Source organism: Lepidothrix coronata, unplaced genomic scaffold (genome assembly GCF_001604755.1).
Source record: "Lepidothrix coronata isolate B3197 unplaced genomic scaffold, Lepidothrix_coronata-1.0 Scaffold153, whole genome shotgun sequence".
NCBI lineage: Eukaryota > Metazoa > Chordata > Aves > Passeriformes > Pipridae > Lepidothrix > Lepidothrix coronata.
In genome coordinates this window covers 183,736-209,444 of record NW_016690333.1, presented here as the reverse complement: position 1 = coordinate 209,444, position 25,709 = coordinate 183,736, and the positions used below count along the sequence as shown (strand labels likewise).

Here is a 25,709-nt window from a genome sequence, read left to right as displayed (position 1 = left end):
TAGTGTCTGAGATGGAGTCTCAAAGGGCTCAGGAAGGATCCTGCTTATTGACATTGATACCCTTGAGATTCTTACAGATCTTTTACAGTACTTTTCCTGTCACTCTACTGATCTACTAATGTACATATAGTGCATTATTCCTTGCAACCCAGCCGATACTTAGCACCTTTCACAGCTGACATTCTCAAAAAATACAAAATATTAGTTTAAAAAAAATGGGGGGAAAAAAGACTTTTTAAAGCATCTCTTTTCTGTTTACCATTTTTCATCAATAGAAATGATATGCAGAATTCCGTGGATATATCAACTCTGTTTAAAACTTTCAGGAATCCACCATTTCTGCATCACATTTAAAGGTCCTGAATGCTATAAAGCAACTCTACTGATACTGAAAAACCTGTGTCTGTCCTTCCATGCTTTCACATTGAGCCGCCCGGTTTGCAGAGGAAATGATATGTACCTCCAAGCTGAAAAAGAAACTAGCCAAAAATCACACACAACCTAAAGCACTGTGCTGCATGACTCCAGATTCCTTTAATGAACTGAACTCTTCCTTTTTGCTTCCCGAACCTCACACTGTAATGGACAATAACTATGACAACACCTTCTCAAAACATGAAAACTCATCAGCTGCCAGCTCACTGCTAATAAACCCATCCAAAACACCTTATTAAGTCATAACCCCTAAGTGTGTGAGCAAACAATGTGCAATCAGACTCGCAACACAAATATCTATAAAGTGAGATGAAGTATTAGGATTACTGCGGCTTTCTCTGAGCGAAGCCAAGCATATGGTGGTAAAATGGAGCATGAATTTACAGCAGTAGAGATGCACGATATAGATTAAAGCTTCATCTGTGAGAACATACTGCATGGGAAAAAAAAAAAAAAAAACAACAAAAAAAACACAACCTTTTTTTGTTTTCTGGTTTATGGCACGATGAGCACCAAATGCTGTTGCGTGGACCGAGGGCTCCCTCTGCTGCCAGCGGGGAAGGGAAAATGAACTAAAACCAAACCCTGCCTCCAAAGCCACTAAAAACGTGCTCCCGAAGTAGATTTTCAATTTATCAAGGACTAAACAGGCTATGTGAATGGATGAAAAGTTTTCAGGTAGGATGGACAGGCTCCTCTGATCCAATTAGAGCATGCAACGTGGAAAGAGTCAAAGAAAATTAGTTCCACTCCACCAATTCTGTCAAGCACTTGACACATTTTAAAACTAGACTAGAAATATTTGGTAATTTATCCTTATAGAAACCTCTGGTTTTAGGAAGTTGTGGATTATTGATCCTGGTAGAACAGGTTTTCGTGTTCAAGTTGTTGCTTTGGTTAAATTAAATCTCAAAGCACAAGTGAAAGACCTACAGCCTCTAATGAGAATATGTGAGTGACCAGCACTGAAAGCTGAAATTTGAGATGTCAAAGTTACTTATTTAACATGACTGCAGCTATTAAATGACTGTGACAACAATAGCTGCTTTGAGTTGCTATTAAGGTGACTTTGTACGCAGCCTGATCAAGGCCAGTACCTTTGTCACTTTTGTTTGGGTTTGGGGTTTTTGTGGGTTTGTTTTGTTGTTTTTATGGATTTTTTTGTTTGTTGGTTGGTTGGTTTTTTGTTTGTTTGTTTTGGTTTTTGTTGGGGGTGGGTTTTTTGGTGGGGTTTTGTTTGGTTTTGTGGGTTTGTTTGGTTTTGTGGGTTTGTTTGGTTTTGTTTTCTTTTGGGTTTTTTTGCTTGGGTTTTTTGTTTTTATTTGATTCCAGGGACAGGGCCATGGCTGAGGGGCAGGATGTCTTTCAGTCCCTGTTGCTGACTGGGATGCAGTGGGTACAGCACAGTGAGGTGCTTTTGGGGAGTCACCGCCGAGCAGAGCTTGGGGAAGGACGAATCCATATTGCCCCTGTGGGATGCTTGGCCAAATCCTGCCCCTCTTTCTGGATTTTAGAGGCAATCAGAGGGCCTGTGGCAGACCCAGAGCCACGAGTCCAAGGACAGCAGTGACGGTGTGGAATCACTGGTACCAATGGACACAGCAAACCCTTGGTGTTCTGGGAGCCTGGGAGCAGCTCCCTGGGATCACACACACAATGGACACACCCTGTATGCTCACACACAGGGCACTCATGGGTCTGACCCCATCCCATTCCAACTCCCACACCCTGTGTGCTCACACACAGGGCACTCATGGGTCTGACCCCATCCCATTCCAACTCCCACACCCTGTGTGCTCACACACAGGGNGAGATCAGAGCTGAGCACGGGGTGAGAGATGGGGGAGATCAGAGCTGGGCACGGCGTGAGAGATGGGGGAGATCAGAGCTGGGCACGGGGTGAGAGATGGGGGAGATCAGAGCTGGGCACGGGGTGAGAGATGGGGGAGATCAGAGCTGGGCACGGCGTGAGAGATGGGGGAGATCAGAGCTGAGCACGGGGTGAGATCAGAGCTGGGCATGGGGCGAGAGATCAGAGCTGGGCATGGGGCGAGAGATGGGGGAGATCAGAGCTGGGCACGGCGTGAGAGATGGGGGAGATCAGAGCTGAGCACGGGGTGAGATCAGAGCTGGGCATGGGGCGAGAGATGCGAGAGATCAGAGCTGGGACCGGGTGAGGCACCGCCCGTGCCCCCGCCCGGGCCGCTCTCGGCGGGTGCGGCGAACGCCCCTGGGAGGCTGGAGGGGAGCGGGGACAGGAGAGGCCTCTGGTGACTGAGGGGGCGCGGCCCGGCCGTGCCGGGGGCCTTGGCTACAATCGGCACTGCCCGGGACCCGCGGTCACCTCCCCTCAGCAGCCTTCCTGCCCTGGAAGGTTCCGCACACGAGCGGTCCCTCCCCCGACCTTGCTCCACACCACTCGCTACTCCATGGATTACCTTCCAGCCATCTCGGTTTTCAGAGCTGAAGAGTCACGGCATGGTTTAGGTTGGAAGGGACCCCTGGGGATCACCCAGTCCAACCCCACTGCCCAGGCAGGGTCACCCGGGGCAGGGGACACAGGAACTCATCCAGGTGGGTTTGGAATGTCTCCAGAGAGGGACACTCCACGCCCTCCCTGGGCAGCTCTTCCAGTGCTCTGCCACCTTCAAGGTGAAGAACTTTTTCTTCCTGTTGAGGTAGAACTTCTTGTGGTTTAGTTTATGTCCATTTCTCCTTGTCCTGTCGCTGGGCACCACTGGAAAGAGTCTGGCACCATCCTCTGACACCCCTGGGAGATCTTTGTATGGATTTATATGAACTGGCAGTTTTGTTGTCCCTGTGAAGGCTCTCCCAGACCTCTGAGCAGCCCTGTTCTTTTTCTGTACAGTTTCCCATCCTGCTTCCACCCTTTTAAGTGTTACCTGTAAAATCTGAGGTGCAGATTCTACATAAAATTCAGGTTTTTCCTCTTTGTTGCTTGTGTCTGAATAGTCATCACTAATAATGACTTGGAAGTTTGTCCCCTTTTATTTTTCATATGTATTAGTATTCAATGCAGGACCAACTCTTGCAGAACCTCCCCTCAATGACTTTTCATTGACTCCAGGAGTTAGACTTGATGATCCTTGTGGGTCCCTTCCAACTCAGAATATTCCATGATTCTGTGATTCTCTGATCTCAGCTGGGATTGGGTTTTCTTTTGTTTTGATAAATACAAAGCGTTAAATTTCATTTCAGTTAACTTACCTTAAGGGGTTTATAATGCTTTTGTCAGTTTTCTGGGCTTTGGGGAAGTTTATTAACCTACACCTAAGGGGAAGGCAGTCTGTGGATAGATCCAGGAGCAGCACTCATCCCACTGTTGGCATCGCTGCGTTGTGAGGAAAGCAGAGGGTGGCATTTTTATTTGCTGGGGCAGCAGATTCCCATTTCCAGGATCTCATCCACGGCCAGGCGGGTTCAGGCAGGTTTATGTTCCATGGATGCTGCTGGAATATTTAAATGGACTGTCCTGTGTGAAATGTTCCTGGACTGTGATATTTACTCCGCTCTCATTCCTTAGGAGCCTCCTGGTGATCCATCGCAACAGGAAGCAAAGCAGAGGTACCAATGAGACTATTGAATTTTGGTCTTGCATCTAATAATAATTTAATTTCTTTGGAAAACTCCCCCTCATTTGTTTTGTTGTTGGAAAAAACACCTTGGCTCTTCAAGGTTGGGAAGAGTTCGTGGTACAAATCTTGAAGGCTGGCACAGCTCCTCTTAAACCGCCGCTTTGTCCGAGTGACCACTTTGGGTTTGGCTCTGTTACTGCAGCAGGAACAGAGGAACAGCCTTTCCTAGCTGGTTTGGTTTTTCTGGGATAGCTACTGCAGTTAAAACTATGAAACAAAATGCTTTGTGTGGGAACAGTGTTTAGTATTTGTGCTCAGGGGAACACTGAAAACAAATGTTTGAAGAGCTGACTTGGCACACAGTCCAAGTTTGTATTGACTGAAATGCATAAACTAGAATTGCAGATGGTCAAATATTGCAAATATATGAAGACTTAGTGAAAAATGCCAAATACATAGTGAGGTTTGGGTTTGTCTTGCCATTGCAAGGACTATTCCTTGTGCCTGCTTTACCATACACTGCCTTGGGATGAATTCCACATGGAACTGAACACAGGATCCAAAGTGGGTAGTCTCTGAGATGTAATCATAAGCGGTAAGAAGGTGTAAGTATTAAATTCCATCTTGATTTCTTGGAAGACATTGCCAGCTGTGTAACTTCAGTGTACATAGAAGTGCCCCTGAGGGGAAAAGCTGTAAAAGAAATCATGTAACTATAAGGTTTGAAGTGACCTTCCATGAATCAAAAGCGTTCTGTAGTTTGCTGTTCTGTACATGTTATTTTAGGTATTTGAAATCCCACTTTTAATGTGGGGTCCATTTTCCCTTACAGGGAAGCAGAGATAAGAAATACTATTTTAGCCCAAGTTCTTGATCAAGCAGCCCGTGCAAGATGTGAGTATCCAAGTAACTTTCTAATCAAAATTTCTCACCTGGTGGGCTCCAGTGCTGCTCAAATCCAGCAGGTGCTTGTATGGAGGCCAGACTAGAAAAATACTGTTGTTGCTGAGAAGATAAAACTTGCAGCAATATCAGTGATTGGAGGGGAGGGTTTAACTGACATCTGAATAATGTTAATCAATTTTTTTTTTAATTAATAATAGGAATTTTAGGGAAAGTAAAAATTGGTTAACCTAATAATGAACAAATATTTTAAAGTAAGAAATGTAACTGCCTTGTGTCTGGCATAAGTGAAAATGCTTTTTTCAATTTATTTCATAACCCTGGCATGAAGGAGACGATTTCAAAGGGACATTTGTCACTTTTTAGTTACTTGGTGAAGGTATTTGAGAATGTTTTAAACCCAAATGAGCAGAGCCTGTTTTTGTTGCAGTAAGCAATTTAGCACTTGTGAAACCAGACAAAGCAAAAGCAGTAGAGAATTATCTTATACAGATGGCAAGATTTGGACAGCTAGCTGGAAAGGTGAGTATCTTTTCCCAGTTCTTTCTCACATATATTCATTTTCAAACCCAATTCACTCTAAAAAGAAAAAAGGATGTTTCTCATAGCTGTAAATTAAATAACTGAAAAGGCAGTTGAGAGCTTTTAAATATTATTATATAATTCCATCAAAAACCTTTCATAAGAAAGGAAATTGTGATTCCTTGTTTTTGGATACTAAGCATTTCTCAGAATGTGTTTGTACAGCTGGTCTTTCACTCTCCTAGGTATCAGAACAAGGTTTGATAGAAATACTTGAAAAAGTGAGTCAGCAAACAGAAAAGAAAACAACAGTGAAGGTAAGCTCTCTTTCCTAAATGTGATGTTGTTACAAAACAGCAAAAAAATAACAGATATTGGACCAGTTTGGTTCAGGGCAGAACTAATTTCCACCTCTCTGCCCTGCCCTGGTGAGTGCTGGGATGAAATCAGAGCAGGAACATCTGCAGCTGGGGTGTGACAGTGGCAGCCCCACTGGGAGAGGAGGGATGGGGGATGTTCTGCTCCAGGTAGTGCACTGTCAAATGCAGAGTGGGAAAGGCTCGTGCCAGCCTGGAATTACTGTGACCCCTCTATTTTCACCTTATCTGTTTCATTTTAGTTCAACAGAAGGAGAGTACTGGATTCTGATGAAGAGGACGATTACTGATACCACTGTAAGGCTGCCAAACAAACGCCTGGAGAAAGGCCACTTGCTGTTATCAGGCAGAACGCAAGACCTGAACATGTTTACGCTTCTTCACTTTTTTTTTTNAGATGGGGGAGATCAGAGCTGGGCACGGCGTGAGAGATGGGGGAGATCAGAGCTGAGCACGGGGTGAGATCAGAGCTGGGCATGGGGCGAGAGATGCGAGAGATCAGAGCTGGGACCGGGTGAGGCACCGCCCGTGCCCCCGCCCGGGCCGCTCTCGGCGGGTGCGGCGAACGCCCCTGGGAGGCTGGAGGGGAGCGGGGACAGGAGAGGCCTCTGGTGACTGAGGGGGCGCGGCCCGGCCGTGCCGGGGGCCTTGGCTACAATCGGCACTGCCCGGGACCCGCGGTCACCTCCCCTCAGCAGCCTTCCTGCCCTGGAAGGTTCCGCACACGAGCGGTCCCTCCCCCGACCTTGCTCCACACCACTCGCTACTCCATGGATTACCTTCCAGCCATCTCGGTTTTCAGAGCTGAAGAGTCACGGCATGGTTTAGGTTGGAAGGGACCCCTGGGGATCACCCAGTCCAACCCCACTGCCCAGGCAGGGTCACCTGGGGCAGGGGACACAGGAACTCATCCAGGTGGGTTTGGAATGTCTCCAGAGAGGGACACTCCATGCCCTCCCTGGGCAGCTCTTCCAGTGCTCTGCCACCTTCAAGGTGAAGAACTTTTTCTTCCTGTTGAGGTAGAACTTCTTGTGGTTTAGTTTATGTCCATTTCTCCTTGTCCTGTCGCTGGGCACCACTGGAAAGAGTCTGGCACCATCCTCTGACACCCCTGGGAGATCTTTGTATGGATTTATATGAACTGGCAGTTTTGTTGTCCCTGTGAAGGCTCTCCCAGACCTCTGAGCAGCCCTGTTCTTTTTCTGTACAGTTTCCCATCCTGCTTCCACCCTTTTAAGTGTTACCTGTAAAATCTGAGGTGCAGATTCTACATAAAATTCAGGTTTTTCCTCTTTGTTGCTTGTGTCTGAATAGTCATCACTAATAATGACTTGGAAGTTTGTCCCCTTTTATTTTTCATATGTATTAGTATTCAATGCAGGACCAACTCTTGCAGAACCTCCCCTCAATGACTTTTCATTGACTCCAGGAGTTAGACTTGATGATCCTTGTGGGTCCCTTCCAACTCAGAATATTCCATGATTCTGTGATTCTCTGATCTCAGCTGGGATTGGGTTTTCTTTTGTTTTGATAAATACAAAGCGTTAAATTTCATTTCAGTTAACTTACCTTAAGGGGTTTATAATGCTTTTGTCAGTTTTCTGGGCTTTGGGGAAGTTTATTAACCTACACCTAAGGGGAAGGCAGTCTGTGGATAGATCCAGGAGCAGCACTCATCCCACTGTTGGCATCGCTGCGTTGTGAGGAAAGCAGAGGGTGGCATTTTTATTTGCTGGGGCAGCAGATTCCCATTTCCAGGATCTCATCCACGGCCAGGCGGGTTCAGGCAGGTTTATGTTCCATGGATGCTGCTGGAATATTTAAATGGACTGTCCTGTGTGAAATGTTCCTGGACTGTGATATTTACTCCGCTCTCATTCCTTAGGAGCCTCCTGGTGATCCATCGCAACAGGAAGCAAAGCAGAGGTACCAATGAGACTATTGAATTTTGGTCTTGCATCTAATAATAATTTAATTTCTTTGGAAAACTCCCCCTCATTTGTTTTGTTGTTGGAAAAAACACCTTGGCTCTTCAAGGTTGGGAAGAGTTCGTGGTACAAATCTTGAAGGCTGGCACAGCTCCTCTTAAACCGCCGCTTTGTCCGAGTGACCACTTTGGGTTTGGCTCTGTTACTGCAGCAGGAACAGAGGAACAGCCTTTCCTAGCTGGTTTGGTTTTTCTGGGATAGCTACTGCAGTTAAAACTATGAAACAAAATGCTTTGTGTGGGAACAGTGTTTAGTATTTGTGCTCAGGGGAACACTGAAAACAAATGTTTGAAGAGCTGACTTGGCACACAGTCCAAGTTTGTATTGACTGAAATGCATAAACTAGAATTGCAGATGGTCAAATATTGCAAATATATGAAGACTTAGTGAAAAATGCCAAATACATAGTGAGGTTTGGGTTTGTCTTGCCATTGCAAGGACTATTCCTTGTGCCTGCTTTACCATACACTGCCTTGGGATGAATTCCACATGGAACTGAACACAGGATCCAAAGTGGGTAGTCTCTGAGATGTAATCATAAGCAGTAAGAAGGTGTAAGTATTAAATTCCATCTTGATTTCTTGGAAGACATTGCCAGCTGTGTAACTTCAGTGTACATAGAAGTGCCCCTGAGGGGAAAAGCTGTAAAAGAAATCATGTAACTATAAGGTTTGAAGTGACCTTCCATGAATCAAAAGCGTTCTGTAGTTTGCTGTTCTGTACATGTTATTTTAGGTATTTGAAATCCCACTTTTAATGTGGGGTCCATTTTCCCTTACAGGGAAGCAGAGATAAGAAATACTATTTTAGCCCAAGTTCTTGATCAAGCAGCCCGTGCAAGATGTGAGTATCCAAGTAACTTTCTAATCAAAATTTCTCACCTGGTGGGCTCCAGTGCTGCTCAAATCCAGCAGGTGCTTGTATGGAGGCCAGACTAGAAAAATACTGTTGTTGCTGAGAAGATAAAACTTGCAGCAATATCAGTGATTGGAGGGGAGGGTTTAACTGACATCTGAATAATGTTAATCAATTTTTTTTTTAATTAATAATAGGAATTTTAGGGAAAGTAAAAATTGGTTAACCTAATAATGAACAAATATTTTAAAGTAAGAAATGTAACTGCCTTGTGTCTGGCATAAGTGAAAATGCTTTTTTCAATTTATTTCATAACCCTGGCATGAAGGAGACGATTTCAAAGGGACATTTGTCACTTTTTAGTTACTTGGTGAAGGTATTTGAGAATGTTTTAAACCCAAATGAGCAGAGCCTGTTTTTGTTGCAGTAAGCAATTTAGCACTTGTGAAACCAGACAAAGCAAAAGCAGTAGAGAATTATCTTATACAGATGGCAAGATTTGGACAGCTAGCTGGAAAGGTGAGTATCTTTTCCCAGTTCTTTCTCACATATATTCATTTTCAAACCCAATTCACTCTAAAAAGAAAAAAGGATGTTTCTCATAGCTGTAAATTAAATAACTGAAAAGGCAGTTGAGAGCTTTTAAATATTATTATATAATTCCATCAAAAACCTTTCATAAGAAAGGAAATTGTGATTCCTTGTTTTTGGATACTAAGCATTTCTCAGAATGTGTTTGTACAGCTGGTCTTTCACTCTCCTAGGTATCAGAACAAGGTTTGATAGAAATACTTGAAAAAGTGAGTCAGCAAACAGAAAAGAAAACAACAGTGAAGGTAAGCTCTCTTTCCTAAATGTGATGTTGTTACAAAACAGCAAAAAAATAACAGATATTGGACCAGTTTGGTTCAGGGCAGAACTAATTTCCACCTCTCTGCCCTGCCCTGGTGAGTGCTGGGATGAAATCAGAGCAGGAACATCTGCAGCTGGGGTGTGACAGTGGCAGCCCCACTGGGAGAGGAGGGATGGGGGATGTTCTGCTCCAGGTAGTGCACTGTCAAATGCAGAGTGGGAAAGGCTCGTGCCAGCCTGGAATTACTGTGACCCCTCTATTTTCACCTTATCTGTTTCATTTTAGTTCAACAGAAGGAGAGTACTGGATTCTGATGAAGAGGACGATTACTGATACCACTGTCAGGCTGCCAAACAAACGCCTGGAGAAAGGCCACTTGCTGTTATCAGGCAGAACGCAAGACCTGAACATGTTTACGCTTCTTCACTTTTTTTTTTATTATTATTATTATTATTGTTCTAAAAGGCCAACAAATGAACTTGTAAAATAAATTTGAGAAGGGGGATTTTATAACTTAAATTTTTGTAGTCTCAGAGTCCCGAGCAGTGCGAGGTTCCCCACGGCTTCATGAGCATGAACGTTTTGTTGCCCCTTACTCAGTGTGTAAGCTCTGCTTTCAGCCACTGCACACACTTAACTTGCTGCTGGTGGAGATACCAAACATAGCAGGAGCCAAGTGAGAAGCTGGGAACAGCCACTCTCCAGGAGTTTAAAATCTTGCCTCCAAGTCCCAGAAGTGTTAGAAAGGAGATTTCCTGAGCCCCTGAAGGACCCCTGTCGAGCCATCCAATGGCTCTCAACTCCTTAGTAGAAATTTAAAAATAAAGTGAAGGCATCAAATAGTGTTTGGATCAGGGGACTCCATATCAGGCAGTCTGTGTAAAGAAATGGTAACAGCAAACAGCTGAACCACTGCTCTGTGAAGTTATTGGGCTATCTCCAAAAAAGCAAGTTAACTGTGTAACAGCACTGTTCAGACACTTGGTATCGTATATTCTTAAAACTACCTCCACTTTTATCAAATGGCTGGAGTGTTTCTTACTGGAAAAAAAAAAAAAAAGACCATTTTCCTAAACTTTCTGCAACTCCTGCATGCATAAATTAAAACTGAACTTGTGCTACACCTTTATTCAAAAATATGGTTATGGAAGTTAGTAGGATAAATACTGTAATGTGTTGATAAACACTCTACCACCACAGACCCCTTATCTGATCATGTATGATTCCACCTGCAGTGTTTTTTGGAACAGAATAAAATTATTTCAAGTGAGCACTAGTGGGTGTTTTTCATCTTATGCGAATGTGGTTAAAAAAGTATTAAGCAGTTGTTATTTTTTTTTCATTTGGACTAGATCTGGAATTTTTCTTGAATATCGAGGTTATTCTTACAGGTAAGGACAAGTGTCTTACTCTGGGTCATCTACAGTGTCACAAGAGGGAAGAAAACCTGGTTTGTCTCTTTCCTTTCGGGTCTTTTGGCTTGTAAGAGCTGAACATCCATCCATTTTTTTTTTTTTATGTGAATGTAGAGCTGGAAAAGGAGGTTATGTGAAAATGTTCAATCTCACTAACAATTATATTTTGTACACCTCTGTGCCTTAAATCCAAAACCACACAACCTAATAATCTGTGAATGTGGGAGGGAAGAAAATCATATTGAACTGAAGAGTAAATTCCAGGAGATCCTTTAATTTACAACTGGATATAAGGTGAAGTCTTCAAATGCCTAAAAAAAACCAAGCAAGGAAATCTGCACAACAGATCAATGCTTGGACAAAAGGATTCAAAGAAAACAGCATTTTTCAAGAGTTATTTTACTAGTTTTTGCTTTCTATCATTTGGCACAAATCCAAGGCACATCAGAAAATCATATGAACTCATAAATTATTAGAAAAATAAACACATTACCATCAAATCCAAATGTCATTTGACATTTTAACTCTTAGATTAAAAAGTTATTTGAAAAACCCATCAGTCTGTCTTCCAGCTTTGTACTTTGCCAGGCAGGTTACTAATACCACAGTTAAAAGAAAATTATCCATACAAATAGTTTGGAAATAGAAATAAAAGGCAAGCTGGGTGTGATGAGCCAAGAATAAAAAATCCTGCACTGTCAAACCTGGCTTGTGCTATTTACACATAACTGAACAGTGGAAAATGAAGCTGAAATCTAAGCAGCCACCTCATAGTTCCCTGTGATCTTTCAGAGATCACCCCAGGGAATGGGGTGGGATTTGGCCTATTCCAACCAAAGCTCACTGATGAGAGAAGTACCTTTCATATGGGAATGTCACCTTTTTAAGAGCAGTCCAGAGCAGGCTCCTAAGCAGTTCTGTCTGCAGATGTTGCCCAGGTTCAGAATCATGAACAGTGGTGCATTTTGGCATTGCTTGCTTTAGAGGAAGGGAAAACCCAACCATTTTGTGTGTCCCTACACGCTTCTGCATTGTTTTTTATTAGGCTGTGAACAGCCAAGTCCAAAGTTCAGCTTTGTCAAGGGCTCTCTACTTTTTCCCCAGTATTTTGGCTCCCGTGTAGGAACTTGATGCTGCAGCTCTAATACAGGGGAGCATTGCCAAGGAATCAGCAAGGATTGCATCCCTTCACATTAATAATGCAGTGCTGCAGATGTTATGCACTATTGTCTGCCCAGCTACTGAACTATACAGAAATATATACTATAATGGTTTGTAACATTACAATAAAAATAGAGACATTTCAGTTATCTCTGGCAATAAATACCTTGTTATCCAATATATCTTTTTATATATATATATAAATATATTCTCAATGTAGTGATAAAAACTGAAAAATGCAAAAATTATTCAAAGACTTTTAAAACAAAGTGGGTGGCTGAAAAATACAATACAGGGTTTCATTTGGTTTACTGTTACATAGAATTTTTTAATAAGTGCTAAGTAGGATAGGAAAGTAATTCTGCTGTCTACATCTTGGTATGTCCCTGTTTGTGAGATCAGTAATGATCTGGCTGTTAGTTACCTCCACCATAAACAGGAGTCAGTCTTCAAAGTGCTAAAACATTGAGTTTGTGCTGCAGAGCTGTCCTGTCCTCTGCTCTGAGCACAGGCCTGCGAGTGGCACTGACGTCTTTGACACACAGTGAAAGGTTAACAAAACTCACACCACCGAGTTCCTCAGCTTTTGGCCTCAAATTCAGTGATCTGAAATGGAGTCCTCACAGCAGTCTTGTGACTGTGAAACACCCAGACTTCCAGGGCTGGATGAACCGCTGTCACTGCCATCCTCTGCTGGAAGGGGCACGTTAACTGTGTGTCTCCGCTGCATTAACTTGCTCCTGTGAGGAACTTCCATCGTGTCATCGTGTTCCACAAACTCACCACTGCTTCCCGTGTCCACACCCTCAGCTGTGCTCTGGGCCAGCGTTCCCACAGACTTTAACTTGGTTTTATCAAAGCTTTTAATAGCCATCTGTGAGGAGAGAGGAAGGGGATGTTAAGAGCATTACCTACTTTCTTCATTACAAAGAAGTAAAATGAATAGGGTGTTATAATTATCACATCAATTGCATGGTATTCTTTATACTGAGAATGCAGCAAAGGATTACAAATGGCAGACTTTGTAGGAGAGTAATTATACTTTGGCCATATATGAAAAAATAAGAACAGGCCACATCAGTACCAGAACTGAAAACAGAACAGGCATTCCAAAGCTTATTTTCACTGCGGTATCCCAACATCATCCTAACTCTTCTAAACACCTTTGGTAATGCAAGTCTCAAGGTACCTGAAATTAACAGCCCTTTCTTTTACTATTAAGAAACATGGAAGTAGCAATACAGACACGGTCAACCAGGCACTGCTGAAATTAAAGGCAAAATTTCCCTGCTTCCAGTTGTTAACCGGTGAGGGAAGAGACACCCACCCTTCCCCCTCCTCCCTTAATGCCTCTTTTTGGTCATTCCAACTACTGTATCTTCCATTTCCACACCTGCTCCTGAGTTTTCCTTTACAGAGGGGGTGGCTCTCCTTGATTACTGGCACAACTGAGAGCTGTGTGGCTCGTGAATTCATTGTACAGCCACAGCTGTATGAACTCACCACAGCACATGGCTGAAGAGCTGTGTTTCATGGTCACATATTAGTTTTTTGACACCTGTGTAATGACATGACACACTGCATTCAGTGAGCCACAGTTATAAAATCTAAATCCCATGTTTAATTAAGTAGTGGAATATTATCATTAATACAAGAAGTAAAAAATATTACAGCTTTATAGCATTAATTTGGCGTTCTCGAGGCTCTCTGCAAATGTTCAGTCTGCTAGGGGCTCTATGAAATAGAACAGTATCCCATTTTCTAGATTGACATGAGCAGCAGAGTCTGCATTTCCAAGGCTGTGTCAATCTAATGATGGGCAGCTGCTGGACTAACCTGGTCAAACCTGCTTTGTTTTGGACAGGTTAGTTTTTCTCTTGATTTAAGTGTGCTGACATGGTTCAGCAGAAGGTGCAACAAGAGCCAAAGGCAGCGTAAGGAGGAAGAGGGAGCACATGCTCTGGGTGAAGGGCAGCATCCAGCAGTCAGGTTGGTGTGGGGTGCCACCACACCCCCCAGCAGAGGTGGATCTATCACATATATTTGTGTCACAGCTGACAGTGCAACATGCACTTTGCTGTCACCCTTGCAAGCAGTCTCCTCCTCTTACAAGCAGATTTATGCAAGCCCTGATTTTAATCTACTGAAAAATGTGTCTCTTGCCAAAAGCATCCCTGCTTGGCTACAGCTCCTACAACCTGCACGGTTTTTCAGTCCTAGGTTTTGCTGTAATGACACAGAAAACAAGAGATGAAGCCTGCAATAAGAGGCTTAGGAGGTTTAAAAGTAAGAATAAGGTGTTTAAGGGGTGTTATTGAAGAGCACCACTGAAGTTTGAACAACGATGAACCAGCAGCAATTTGCCAAACAGGTCAAGTGACTCAGCACCCATCACTAGTAAAGAAACTTTTCTCTTATGTGTACCCACAGTAACAGAAAACAAACATATTTGCTATATTATACAAATAATTCAAGCAAGTATTTCCACTTACCTGGTGCAGTAACTGATAGTCAAAATTAGGGACACTTTTATCTCTTGTTATTGTTCTCCGTAAATGTTTTTCTCTAAAGAAAATTTTAAAGAAATGAAAGAGATTAAATGTCTTTACATAAGCCTTTCATAAAAGCCTCTATCACAAAAGCTCCACAAGGTGGAACTCTCTCACCAGAGACAGGCTGCTCCCTTACACCACCTTCCCTGTATTTTACTACAGAATAAATATTAACATTAAAAAATACAATAGGCAAACCCCAACCAATGAGTGAACACTAACATTACATTTTTAAAGCTGTCTGGCTCTGAAACCCTTAAATGATGGTACACCAAGTATTAGTGCAAACCCAATTTTAAATACATTTTAAATACACTTGTAAGTGCTCCTTCAACTCCCAGTGAGCATTTCGTGCCCAGAACATCTGCCCTGGGGATGTGAACGTGCAAGCCTTGGGGGATTAACATCCACTCTCACACCAGCATGTGATGTGTAACCATGACTGGCCCTCTCTGGGCTTTATTAGCAGCTGTATTTCTTGTTCACGTATGGGAAACAACAAACATACTCTGAGGAAGCTCCTCTGCTTACTTGTTAAATCTGTTAATTGATTGGACCAGTTGAAGTTGTCTGCTTATGGGATCATCGGCTTTCTCACAGGGCTTAGAATGCACTGGGGGTTTAAAAGAACAGGCAGCTAAAATTACAACTGAGTCACGCTTAGGAATTAAAAAAAACACAGTTCTGAACAAAAAGTGGTCTCTTCTGACATTAATTTTAAATTTTACAGCAAAACTGTAACAGTACTAACTTGAATCAGAGTGGCAATTTGACTTTGGAAATTTTAAAGCATTTTAATTCGCAGAAGTAAACATTCTTCATCAGATTAGCATGACTGGCCAAGCTTCTGCAGAGACTGTGAAGTCTTACAAACCTGAATTAACACACAGATGCCAAACATATCTTCAATTGTTCTTTTAGAACTATTCTCATAATATTTGAAAGAACTATCTCAATTTTAGGCGTCAGCACACTGTGATTAACTGTGGCTTTCCATTAACCAGACATTCACAGTCTTTCCAAGGGTGGAATGCAAGAGTTATTTTGAAAACTCATGGACGCTGAAATGGGCACTCCTGCTCCTCATCTTCCTACTTCCTGCTCTGCAGCCTCCCTGCCTGGCTCAGCACAAAACTTGTTGTGTCCCTTGCCCCAGGTTAGTGAACTCTACCAGCTTCAAAATGCACCTGAAACACTTGTGAGCCAGCACAAGGGGAGCAGTGGATAACCCAGAGCAGAGGGTGAGAGGGGAGGAGGGATGGTAACACCTCTCTCCCGTGGCCATAAGGCACTGCAGCAGCTCAGCTGCACTGTCACTCTGTGCCACGTGTCTCTGCACACTGACTGAGGCTGTGCCACATCCTGCCACTGCTCAAAGTCCTCTGCAAACTGTGCTGAAAGGTTCAGACAGTTCCCTCTCTAGCTCTTATTTCTGTCCCAAAATATGAGAGACAGCAATGAATGAAGAGTCACTCCCTGACCTGTTTCAGGGCAAATTAAATGACAAAGTCATTTAAACCTGTTTTACTTTGCACTGAAATGCACAGTTAATACATGGTTAATTATATAATCTCAAATGTGGTGTGTTTTTTAACTTTAAATGCTTCTGTATGTCAAATTTGCACACATACCCCAAAAAAGTGAAAACTAAGTTTGCAGCAATGTCATGAATATAACACAAAGTCTGCTGCAGTTACAGTATTCTAGGTGCTACCTATCATAAATATGCAAAATAATTGACAGTTCTTTAATCATATGTAAATCAATTACATTAAATATTTGATGTATTTGCATATGAATTCCTAAATCCCTTTTTATTCATACCAGTGGAAATATGACAGGTACCTTTTTTCCTTATCTTGACAGCAGCATGCTGCTCACTCTCCTCTCCTTCTGCTGATGTGGGTACAGAGCTTGGTGCTGCTTCCAGCAACTTCATGATATTTGAGTTCTTCATTTTAAGAGTTTCCATATTTTTCACCATTATTAAAGAAAAACATCAGTACAATTTAGGATTTTAGTCTGTGCAGAGTGTGTCAATTAATTGCTGCCAAAATGAATGTAACACACATGAAAATATCTCATTATAAACATAAACCTGAAGTTGTATCATTTTGAGTAGGGGAAAAATCAGTGTTCCACCAGTTGCACTGTACCAGAGCGATGATTTAGTAGCCTTGACCTCTTGTTTTAAACTATATAATTTATGGTTAAGCTAATTTCAGTTCAAATGGTAATACACATATTAAAATTGATTCAGTACAGAACTTAGTGGTCATTATGCTACATCTCAGGCTTTTTAAGCATATAAAGAGAGGGACCATGCATCAAATCCCTTAAGGATGAAAAAATTCTGTATCATTTAATATTAGACAGAATGAGAATGTTATTGCTATTAATAAAGGGGAAGCTCACAGTTATCTATTGCAAGATAAAAGGTATGAAAAGGTTTGAAGGGCAGAGGGTGGTGGGTGGAAAAAGGAAGATTGCTGGCAGTGCAACTGATTAGTGAAATGTGTTCATTTGCCAGCATTTCTTCTGCTCTCTCTGCCATTACATAATTTAATGTCATTTTTATTTACATGTGTGCTTTCACTCTTTCTAGACTCATCCTTTTTGCCTAGGATAACTTATTTTAGGAACAGGTTTCATATAATCATTTGTACGTTGTACAATAAACAGGCATCTGAAGTCTTTGTACCGCACGTGATTGTTCAATACAGAAGCCTGGCAAACATTGTCCTGGCAAACACTTCTATTTGCTGCCTTTCCCACGTTGTGCACGGGGAGCTTTGGGAATGGAGGTGCCTGCACTCACGGGCTCAGCACAGTCTGCAGGGGTGCAGCTCCTGTCGTTCCTCAGGTGCGTCAGGGCCCCGTTCTGCAGGAGCAGATCCACCAGGGCCTCGTTCCTCCCCACCACGGCCTCGTGCAGGGCCGTGTTGCCCTTGGCATTGGAAAGGTTCACAGAGGCTCCACGCTGGATGGACAGCAAAATGAAATCCCACTTAAAAAGGCAGGGTAGCACGGACTGGAGATGGCACATTATTCTGTTTTCCTCTCCTTTCCCATGTAGGAACAAGGACAAGGCAGCAGAGTCCTCTGCAGTCACCATAAGCCATCTGATCATATTACTTCCTCCTCTCTCATAGCCACAATTTCCTGGATCAGCTCACTTCATTTTTGCATATATCTACTATACAGTCCAAGTTTAGGAGATACTTAAAACCCCCCCCAAAACCACAACAAAAACTCCTATGGGATAGAAACATAAGCCAGAAAACCCAACACCTGCCACATAAAAGTTCCATAAAAACAGCTAACTGTACAATAGTAAGGTAATATTTATGTAATTAAAATCTGTGAAGGGAAGGCATTGAAAAGAGTGAGTTAACAAACCCTCTTTCTTTTTTCTCTGATTAGTTTTGACGGAAAAAGGTCAAACTAAAAATACTGATCCTGAGTACTGTGTAAGCACAGTTACCACATGAGAAATACCACTCTGAACATTCTGTTTTCAGTGATCTTACCTGTAACAACAGGGCAGTAGTCTCATAGTGGCCATTCAAGCATGCATAAATTAAAGGAGTATTTCCATATATATCCTTTTTGTTTTGTTTAGCATTGTAATCCATCAGACACTTTACCACCTATGGAAAGAAAAAACTTTTTAATTTAAGATACCAGCTAACCACAATCATGCAGTGAAAGCCCCCCCTACTTTTTTGAACCATTTTTCTGGAAATCTAGATTGAGAAAGGGATGGAAGAAAAAAGGATGGAGAAAAAAAGTGTCACATTTGCCAAAGAGATGACAACCACAAACAACTCTTCCTATCAGATTAATTTTAACACACACTTTTAAAAAAACCCAAAACTTAAGCAACTTCAAGAAAGGCCAGAAAATAAAACTTGAGTTATGTGGAAAATATACATAACCAATAACTAACCCAAAGATCAAAACCAAACCACCACAGCAGCAGTACCCATCAGACTTTTCCCAACTCATAAGAACGCTTGGAAGGAGTTCTTTATGTTGTAAATATCCCATGAACTAACCTTCATTAACCTACAAGTGCGAGTTGTATTCTTGTTTTTTCTTGCTTCCCTAGTGCTTTTGTCTTCCCATCATCTTCACAGTTCTTTTTTCCTCCTGCAGTCCTGAGCTCCTTATTCTTATAACCCTAGTTTTCCACTTTTCTGCATCTTCCCATTTGCTTGTCTGCCCCTGCTTTTTCATGACTGTTATTCTTCCCCTCTCACTTACTCTTCCTCCTGTATTAAACCCCTACCCTCAGTGAGGGACGAGGTTATCTGCTACCCTCAGAGCTCAAATTGGCTCATAATCTACTCTAATGAGTTGAAAACACAGCAAATATTTAATACTGTGGCTACTGAAGATACCAAGAGGTGCACATAACCTCCTTGAAGAGAAGGTACAGAGGAACATACACAGGAAGATTCAGCTGCACAAGGCATTTTTAAAGTGTTTGAAGTATGAGAGTAGCTTTTGGCAGCACTTGCATTAAACCAGTATTTCAGATCATTTAGTAAGAAAAGGTGTCCACTGAAACAGTTTCAGCTGAAAGATCCCCTTTCCACCTGGAGATTTTAGATACTGAAAGAAAAAGCAACCCCAAACTAATTCTCTCTGTTACTGGTTTAGTCTTGTTGATAATTTCCCACAGCAGCTTTTTTGTTGGTGACTAAGCGTCAAACAGCTTTATTTAGAGGACGAGTTACCTGGAAGTGCCCTTTCTGGCAGGCCAGGTGAAGAGGAGCTGCGTGTTTTGCATTCTTGGCACTGACACTGGCCCCGTGTTTCAGCAGGAGCGAGACAAGCTCGGAGCGCCCGTGCAGCGCTGCCATGTGCAGCGGAGTAAAACCATCCTGGTTTGAAACGTTGACTCCCAGCCCATTGGCAGAGATCCTGGAAAATTTCTGTTGAGGAAAAGACACCACGGAACTATAAAAACAATCATGCTACTTTCTGTTAACCAAAGAGCAGCCAAATACCTGCTAAAGTTTATGCAAACCAGGGAGATGGATGTTACAAGAACTTCTGCTACAGAGCCTAACTTGAGGGACTCCAGGAAAAGTCAGCAAACCAGAGCAGTTGGGTGGTATTTTTGAACAGAACAATGTTATTGTTCTCTCTTTTCTTCCAATATGATAACTTCATAGACAGAAACTCCAGGAAAAGTATTCACGATATTAAAAAGAGACTAAAGCAGCACAGGTTGAGAAGAAGTAAAACTCACAGGTTTTTATACAGCTGTTAGGATGCTCATACTGGATATTAGTCAGTTTTAATGAGTTACTTTCATTTATACAGACATTTATGCTATTCAAGACAGACACTACACACCTGTTTTACTGCTACATGAAGCTTGAGGTAATAAGGATAAAAACTAAAATTAATTTTACTCATCCGGAAGCAATACTGGCCCAGAGAGCAGATTCCCACAGGGAGTCAAGATAAGGAAACTATCTACAAGACAGCTTACACAGCAGTACAGAACACCTTCTTTCACTCCTCTCACAAACTGTGGGTGCCTGACATTACAGTGCTGGACAGTCATTCTGCCTGTCCTCAGTGTGCTTTTCAGTGTGTGCTGCCTAACACAGGGGGTTAAGATTAGTTAACAAGTTCCTTCTTCTCATTCAGCAGGCAAGTAAATTGCACAGCAGATGCCATTCCTTCCCCTGTTAGCAATAAGATGAGCTTTATGGTCTCAAGCTCTGGCATCTTTAGCACATGATCTCTGTACTGAGGGCACATGGACACCCGTTACCAGAGACTAAAGCACAGTGTGAATGTGAAGCACGTAATTGGTTTTCTATTTCCAAGAAACTGGGATCATTCCTTGTGTAAAAAAAAAAAGAAAAGACAAGAGTGTATTGTAAAGCCTGATTCTCTTCTACAGTCCATGATAAATAAGAGGGAAGGAAGTCTTTGCAACTGAAAACAAAGTCTTTGTAATTATATTTAATCTCTGAAGAGGTTTTAGATGTAGCCTGTAGGAAAGATGTCATGCAATTAAAAAAAGACTTTATCAGCATTACATTGATTACAGGATTAGCAGGTATTCCTTGCTAAACTGATTACTAAGGTAAGTAGTGTGACAGTTAGCAATGTAAACTACAAAAAAGAACCAGAGGCTTAGAAAAGTATTATTATTCAAAGTTGCCTACATATTCTAAAAGCAAACTGTTAAGCTTTCTCACTCCATTAGGTACTGAGCAACTCTTTAAATACTGTTCCTGTATCCAAAATTTTCAACAGTGCAATTGTAAAAAGGAACAATTTCATGACAACAGATGAACTGTGAAGATCTGTATATAGCTAGTTCCTTTTTAAACAGAGATACAGAGGTGCTGGGCCATAGGAATGCTACTTCCCTGAAGCTAAAACTTACATTAAAAGAATATAAATTCATCTTTTTACTGAATGAATATTCCAACCTTTTGTGCTGGCCCACATTTTGAGCACTGGCATAATGGATGGCAGAATTCTGGTTTTGATGTACTGACTGTGTCATCCTCATCTTCCAAGTCTTCTTCCACCCATTCCAAGAGATAACGTACCTGGCAAAAAAAGCAAGTCCTTCTTTATAGAGTCCAAAGATTCCATGTCCTAATAAATCTGCATATGTAGACAAGTAAGATTTCACAAACATACACTTGTGAATCTCTCAGGGAGATATACAGCCACCTCCTGGCATCAGCTGCCCACAGGCCAAATTAAATCAAATGTTACTGTTGACAAAGCAGTTAGAAAGTTCTCCAAGTACAGCAGTGAAGTGAATTATAAATGACTTCCTGCTGCCTAATCACAATTTTGGTGTTCACCCATTCTCAAACCCTCCAAATCCTTTTAGCTCAGATGATTTGTGCCATCTCATATCCATGTGAATTTTGTTTCATCTTTTGCTTTAAAGAACATAAGAAACAACAAGGACAATGACATTTAACTGACACCCAAAACTTTGCAGGGGCATTAACATTTCTTAGGTCTGTGAATTCCCAGGAGCTGGACACTTTTTCCTCCATGTACGATGTGTCATGGTTTGAGATAGCCTCAAAATCCAATCCCCTAGTCTAAGCCCCCTCCCACCTCACGTTTGAGGGAGAGGCCCTTCAGTGAAGACAGTCTCAGGACTCAGTGCATTCACGTCCAATTTGCAAACAGTGATGATTACTGCATGTTAATTTTACATTACATTTTAGGCAACAACAAAAAAAGCTGTTTATGAAATACATTTTTACCTTGAAATGCATTAATCCACTGTTCACTAAAGACATCTCAGAATTAGCAGTGACTGTATTAAGTCTCCATTATTACACCACCCAGCAACGTTAAGCCTGACACCTACCCGGTGTATCATTCTGAGTTTGTAAGCTCAGTGGGACAAATGTTTCAGGAACTCAAGACAGAAAGTGGGAATTAAATTGGTCTCATAATGCAATGGACAGTCCATCAGCAGTCACTTTGCCTAGCTGCATGCCAAGGACTAACATCATGGCACAAGAAAGACCAGGGCACTCCTGTGTTTTGGTGAGCTCTCCCAGAGCTCCTGCAGATCCTCTGGGAAGTTCCCAGACACAGCAAGTTACAGGATTACAGAGTGGGTGTGAAGCATGTCATCTTGTGAAGGGTTTTCCTTCTACTCTTTTTTTTTTTTTTAGCAGCTTTTTAAGAGAGCTGTGAAAAGATGTATCATTGCCTTGTTCTGGTGAAGGAAGATTGGCCCTTTGCCTCCCCACTGAACAGCGGCAGCAAAATGGAGGAACCCCTTCCCGTTGGAACTGAGACAGAGGCATCTTTGCTGGAGTTGTGGGCTGGGCTTGGTGTCACAGACCTGGGCCAAGCCAAGAGCTCTGCAGTTCATAGTCAAGAAGAGAATGGGGACAACAGAATTTCCTGCAGGTTCCTCCCACTCTATTTACTCTCACACTTGTCAGCAGGTTGTGCTCCAACACATTAACAATCTATCCAATTAAACACATGCAGCTAGAACAAATCCTAGGACAACCAGTAAGGGCCAAATACCTGATTCTGAACGACAACAAAATTGAGACAGAAAAAGGATCTTTTTCCACAGAGAATATTGCTTTCCCTGCAAATTCCATGTTGTCTTCTGGAGTAAAAAATAACCTTCTCTCAAGCTTGCCCACTTATGGAAGGCCAGCTCAGTGAAGCTTTACTACTTCTAAAATAAATAGTGCTGTCACTTCACTTCCCCCTTCCCCTGCACACTGACCAAGACCCTCACAACCAACTTCCTCCTCCTCCTGTCACAGCTCAATACTGCTGCTCTCACTATCCAATACCCAGCTCTCAACATACTGATACCAGCGGCTCACAAAAATCTGAACTTTGAACTCCCATGCACACCTCTGTATAACTACAGAGGAACAGTTCTTAGTTTGTTTAAAGTTGGTTTTTTTTGCCAAAATATTAACTGTACTTTCAAGCAGACATACACTGAACCACCTCAGGAAGCTGTCCATAATCTCCATTTCCCAGGTAATTTGTCATCTGAAGCATCCTTTCCATTGTAGAGTAACACAGTGCCTGGAACGCCCAGCCGAGCATTCCGGGGGCTCTGTTCCCTGTATGCCAGCCTTTGAGCTGCTCCACAACATTTATTTTAGACAACATATTTGCCTTTTTTTTGTGGTGGATTTGCACATATCCCTTCCACTGGATATGCTGGGTAGAAGGAATTTCAGAAGAGCTTTAAATCCAGTATCTACGCTGAGACCATGTCAATTCTTCCCTAATATCACTGACAGAAGTTTGAGCAATCTCTGCTCAGATGCTTCCGACAGAAGAGGCTCTGTAACCTGCCAGGTCTATTCTACTGTTATCCCACCCTAATAATAAAAGGGGCTTTTTTATTTAAATCTAAGTATCTCTGTGGAAAGCTGAACAGCTCACGCATCACTACAGAGCCATGGTGCACACCTGACCATCACATCAATCACTGAGAAGGAAGGACTGAAAATTCATGTTAAGCAGGATCAACCACTTCTGCACCACACTTCACTGACAGAGCCACAGGTCCCTGCCTACAGCGGGGGTTGGAACAGGATGATCTTTAAGGTCCCTTCCAACCCAAACCATTCTCCAATCCAAAGCATACTTGCTTTTCAAGTTTGCAGGCTTTATGGTGATGACAAAGGTTGTTTTCTGGCTTCCTGAACAATCAAATTGTAATTTTTTTTTTAATCTTCCAGTTTCCTAGCACTTCTTTTAATGCCTCCTCTTGCCAAGTTCAATTGGCTGTCACAGCAAAAACCTACAACACTTATGACCCTGCTGTTGGGTCTGTTCCTGTGGAGACAGACCTCAACAAACAAAATAAGAGCCCATTTCTCATTTACACTCCCTATCCACCATTATTACAGGTAGTAAACATACCATAAAGAGTAGGTAATATTTAAAGCATTAGAGAACCTGGAAATTTAGGAATCAAAAAGCATTTGTGGATCTAAAGACACTGTATTACTGGAATGCTTCCTAAGTCAAACACAAACTGTAAATCCCAACATTCAATATCCAGAACTGGCACAGAAACAAGCAACTGGGAATAACATTTTCTATTGGATTTGCTGTCAAAATTAGGTTTACCTGAAAGCTCATCTTTCTACCTTTTCTTTTCTTTTGTTTGACTGCATATCCAGTCCAACACTGACCTCAGCACACATATCTCATTAGTGCTCTGCAGTGCACCACACCCCCCTCTACAATGGCATTTGACAGAGCACCTTGAGCACCTGCAAGCAGACAAATTGATCTTTCCCACAGTATTTCTTTTCAACATGACTGCCCTCAGTGTTGTTCTTCCCAAGTTCTCTACATCTCCTAGAGGTAACAATACATACATTTTTAAATGACAGGCTTTCACAAAGGAATTATTCAATTTAAAGTAATTTCTTTAGTGCATGAGGTCATGGAAATGTCAAAATAATGAGCCTTAAGGCACTGTAGGTAAAATAATTTGGGGACATGGAATGAATTTTTTTTCTAGAAAATGAGCTGAATTTGATCAGTTGTTGCTGAAGGAAGGTATTACCCAAAGCATTTTTCACTTGATATTATATACAAATAGCTTCCTCAATTGGAATGAGATAAATTGGAATTCAATAATATTCAACAGCCATGCTAAGACTCACCATTTCCAGATCTCCATCAGCAACTGCTCTCAGGAGTTTTTCCACCTATGTATGAAGAAAATAATTTATTTGTTTTGTTAGTATTGATATTAAGCAGTACACAGAAAATCCTGTGTCCTTTGCTAACCTCCTAAGCTCATGTAGTAGGATTACTGCTGGCCCATTTCATATTTATTGATAAAGTTTTAAAGGAAAAACCTTCTTCCTTTATGAAGCACAAAAGCTGTACAAGGCCTGTGGCCATTTGATGATCTCTGACTTGCTTAGTTAAAGATAAACAGTACTTATGTAAATTGAGGATATGTGACCCACACATAAACAAAGCCATGTAAGCTGATATATATTATTATGCTGCTTCAGCAGCAGCTGCCCCATACATTTCTGCAGTGAACCTAACATTAAAAACCCCTAGTCAAGACAAATTTCTACCCTAATAAACACTAATACTCTTTTGGACTCTTGCTGACCTACTATAAGCTACCAGAAGCACAAAAGATGGCAGGGTTTATTGTGCTATTTGAGAAACAACAGTTTAAGCTGAAAAAGATTCTTTCCAATTGTTCCCTTCACATGTGCAGATTGCTGGTTTATTCCTGTGCTAAAAACCAAACACGTACAAACCTAACTTGACTTGTAAGCATGAGATTTGTTTTCTTACTTAAAATCTAAAAAGATATAAACATCAAAGGCTGTGCATTAGCAAAAGCCAGGTCTCCAACTCAGAGAGCTGTTGCAGGGGACCAGCATTAGATCAGTTAAATATGTGTATGCTCAAGCCAGACAATGCCTGAGTGGGGCTGCTTGGGGAATGTCCTCTCCTGCTCAGGAGCCCTGCAGAGACAGAAGAGACACACGAGGGAAGAAGAGATGG

General features: G+C 42.0%; 3 protein-coding genes across 8 annotated transcripts in view; 2 read left to right on the top strand and 1 right to left on the bottom strand.

Annotated features, from left to right (window-relative positions):
• The first annotated feature begins 2,355 nt into the window (after positions 1-2,355).
• Positions 2,356-6,224, top strand: PDCD5 (programmed cell death 5). 2 transcript variants are annotated; one of them, XM_017828800.1, is made up of 6 exons: positions 2,356-2,436; positions 3,980-4,020; positions 4,864-4,925; positions 5,365-5,456; positions 5,702-5,773; positions 6,076-6,224. In XM_017828800.1, the coding sequence occupies exons 1-6, from the start codon at positions 2,410-2,412 to the stop codon at positions 6,121-6,123; spliced, it is 342 nt and encodes a 113-aa protein (XP_017684289.1). In that variant the 5' UTR covers positions 2,356-2,409; the 3' UTR covers positions 6,124-6,224. The 2 variants fall into 2 exon arrangements, with proteins under 2 accessions (XP_017684289.1, XP_017684288.1); XM_017828799.1 differs by lacking the exon at positions 2,356-2,436 and adding an exon at positions 2,483-2,552.
• Positions 6,225-6,228: 4 nt separating this feature from the next.
• On the top strand, positions 6,229-10,802 carry LOC108504152 (programmed cell death protein 5-like). The gene is made up of 6 exons (XM_017828797.1): positions 6,229-6,291; positions 7,719-7,759; positions 8,603-8,664; positions 9,104-9,195; positions 9,441-9,512; positions 9,815-10,802. Exons 1-6 carry the CDS (start codon positions 6,265-6,267, stop codon positions 9,860-9,862), a joined length of 342 nt encoding a protein of 113 aa, XP_017684286.1. The 5' UTR covers positions 6,229-6,264; the 3' UTR covers positions 9,863-10,802.
• A 525-nt stretch (positions 10,803-11,327) lies between these two features.
• The window catches only part of ANKRD27 (ankyrin repeat domain 27), a 54,352-nt gene continuing 39,970 nt past the window's right edge, over positions 11,328-25,709 (bottom strand). For 4 of the 5 annotated variants that reach the window (XM_017828793.1, XM_017828792.1, XM_017828794.1 and 1 more), the window contains exons 21-29: positions 24,839-24,883; positions 21,122-21,244; positions 19,400-19,597; positions 18,188-18,307; positions 17,476-17,637; positions 16,503-16,608; positions 15,189-15,270; positions 14,598-14,670; positions 11,328-12,979 (exon numbers count right to left, since the gene is read on the bottom strand). In XM_017828793.1, coding sequence (XP_017684282.1) covers positions 12,704-12,979; positions 14,598-14,670; positions 15,189-15,270; positions 16,503-16,608; positions 17,476-17,637; positions 18,188-18,307; positions 19,400-19,597; positions 21,122-21,244; positions 24,839-24,883 — 1,185 coding nt within the window. In that variant the 3' untranslated portion in view covers positions 11,328-12,703. The remainder of the gene's footprint in view (positions 12,980-14,597; positions 14,671-15,188; positions 15,271-16,502; positions 16,609-17,475; positions 17,638-18,187; positions 18,308-19,399; positions 19,598-21,121; positions 21,245-24,838; positions 24,884-25,709) is intronic. The other variant, XM_017828795.1, reaches the window with a different exon arrangement.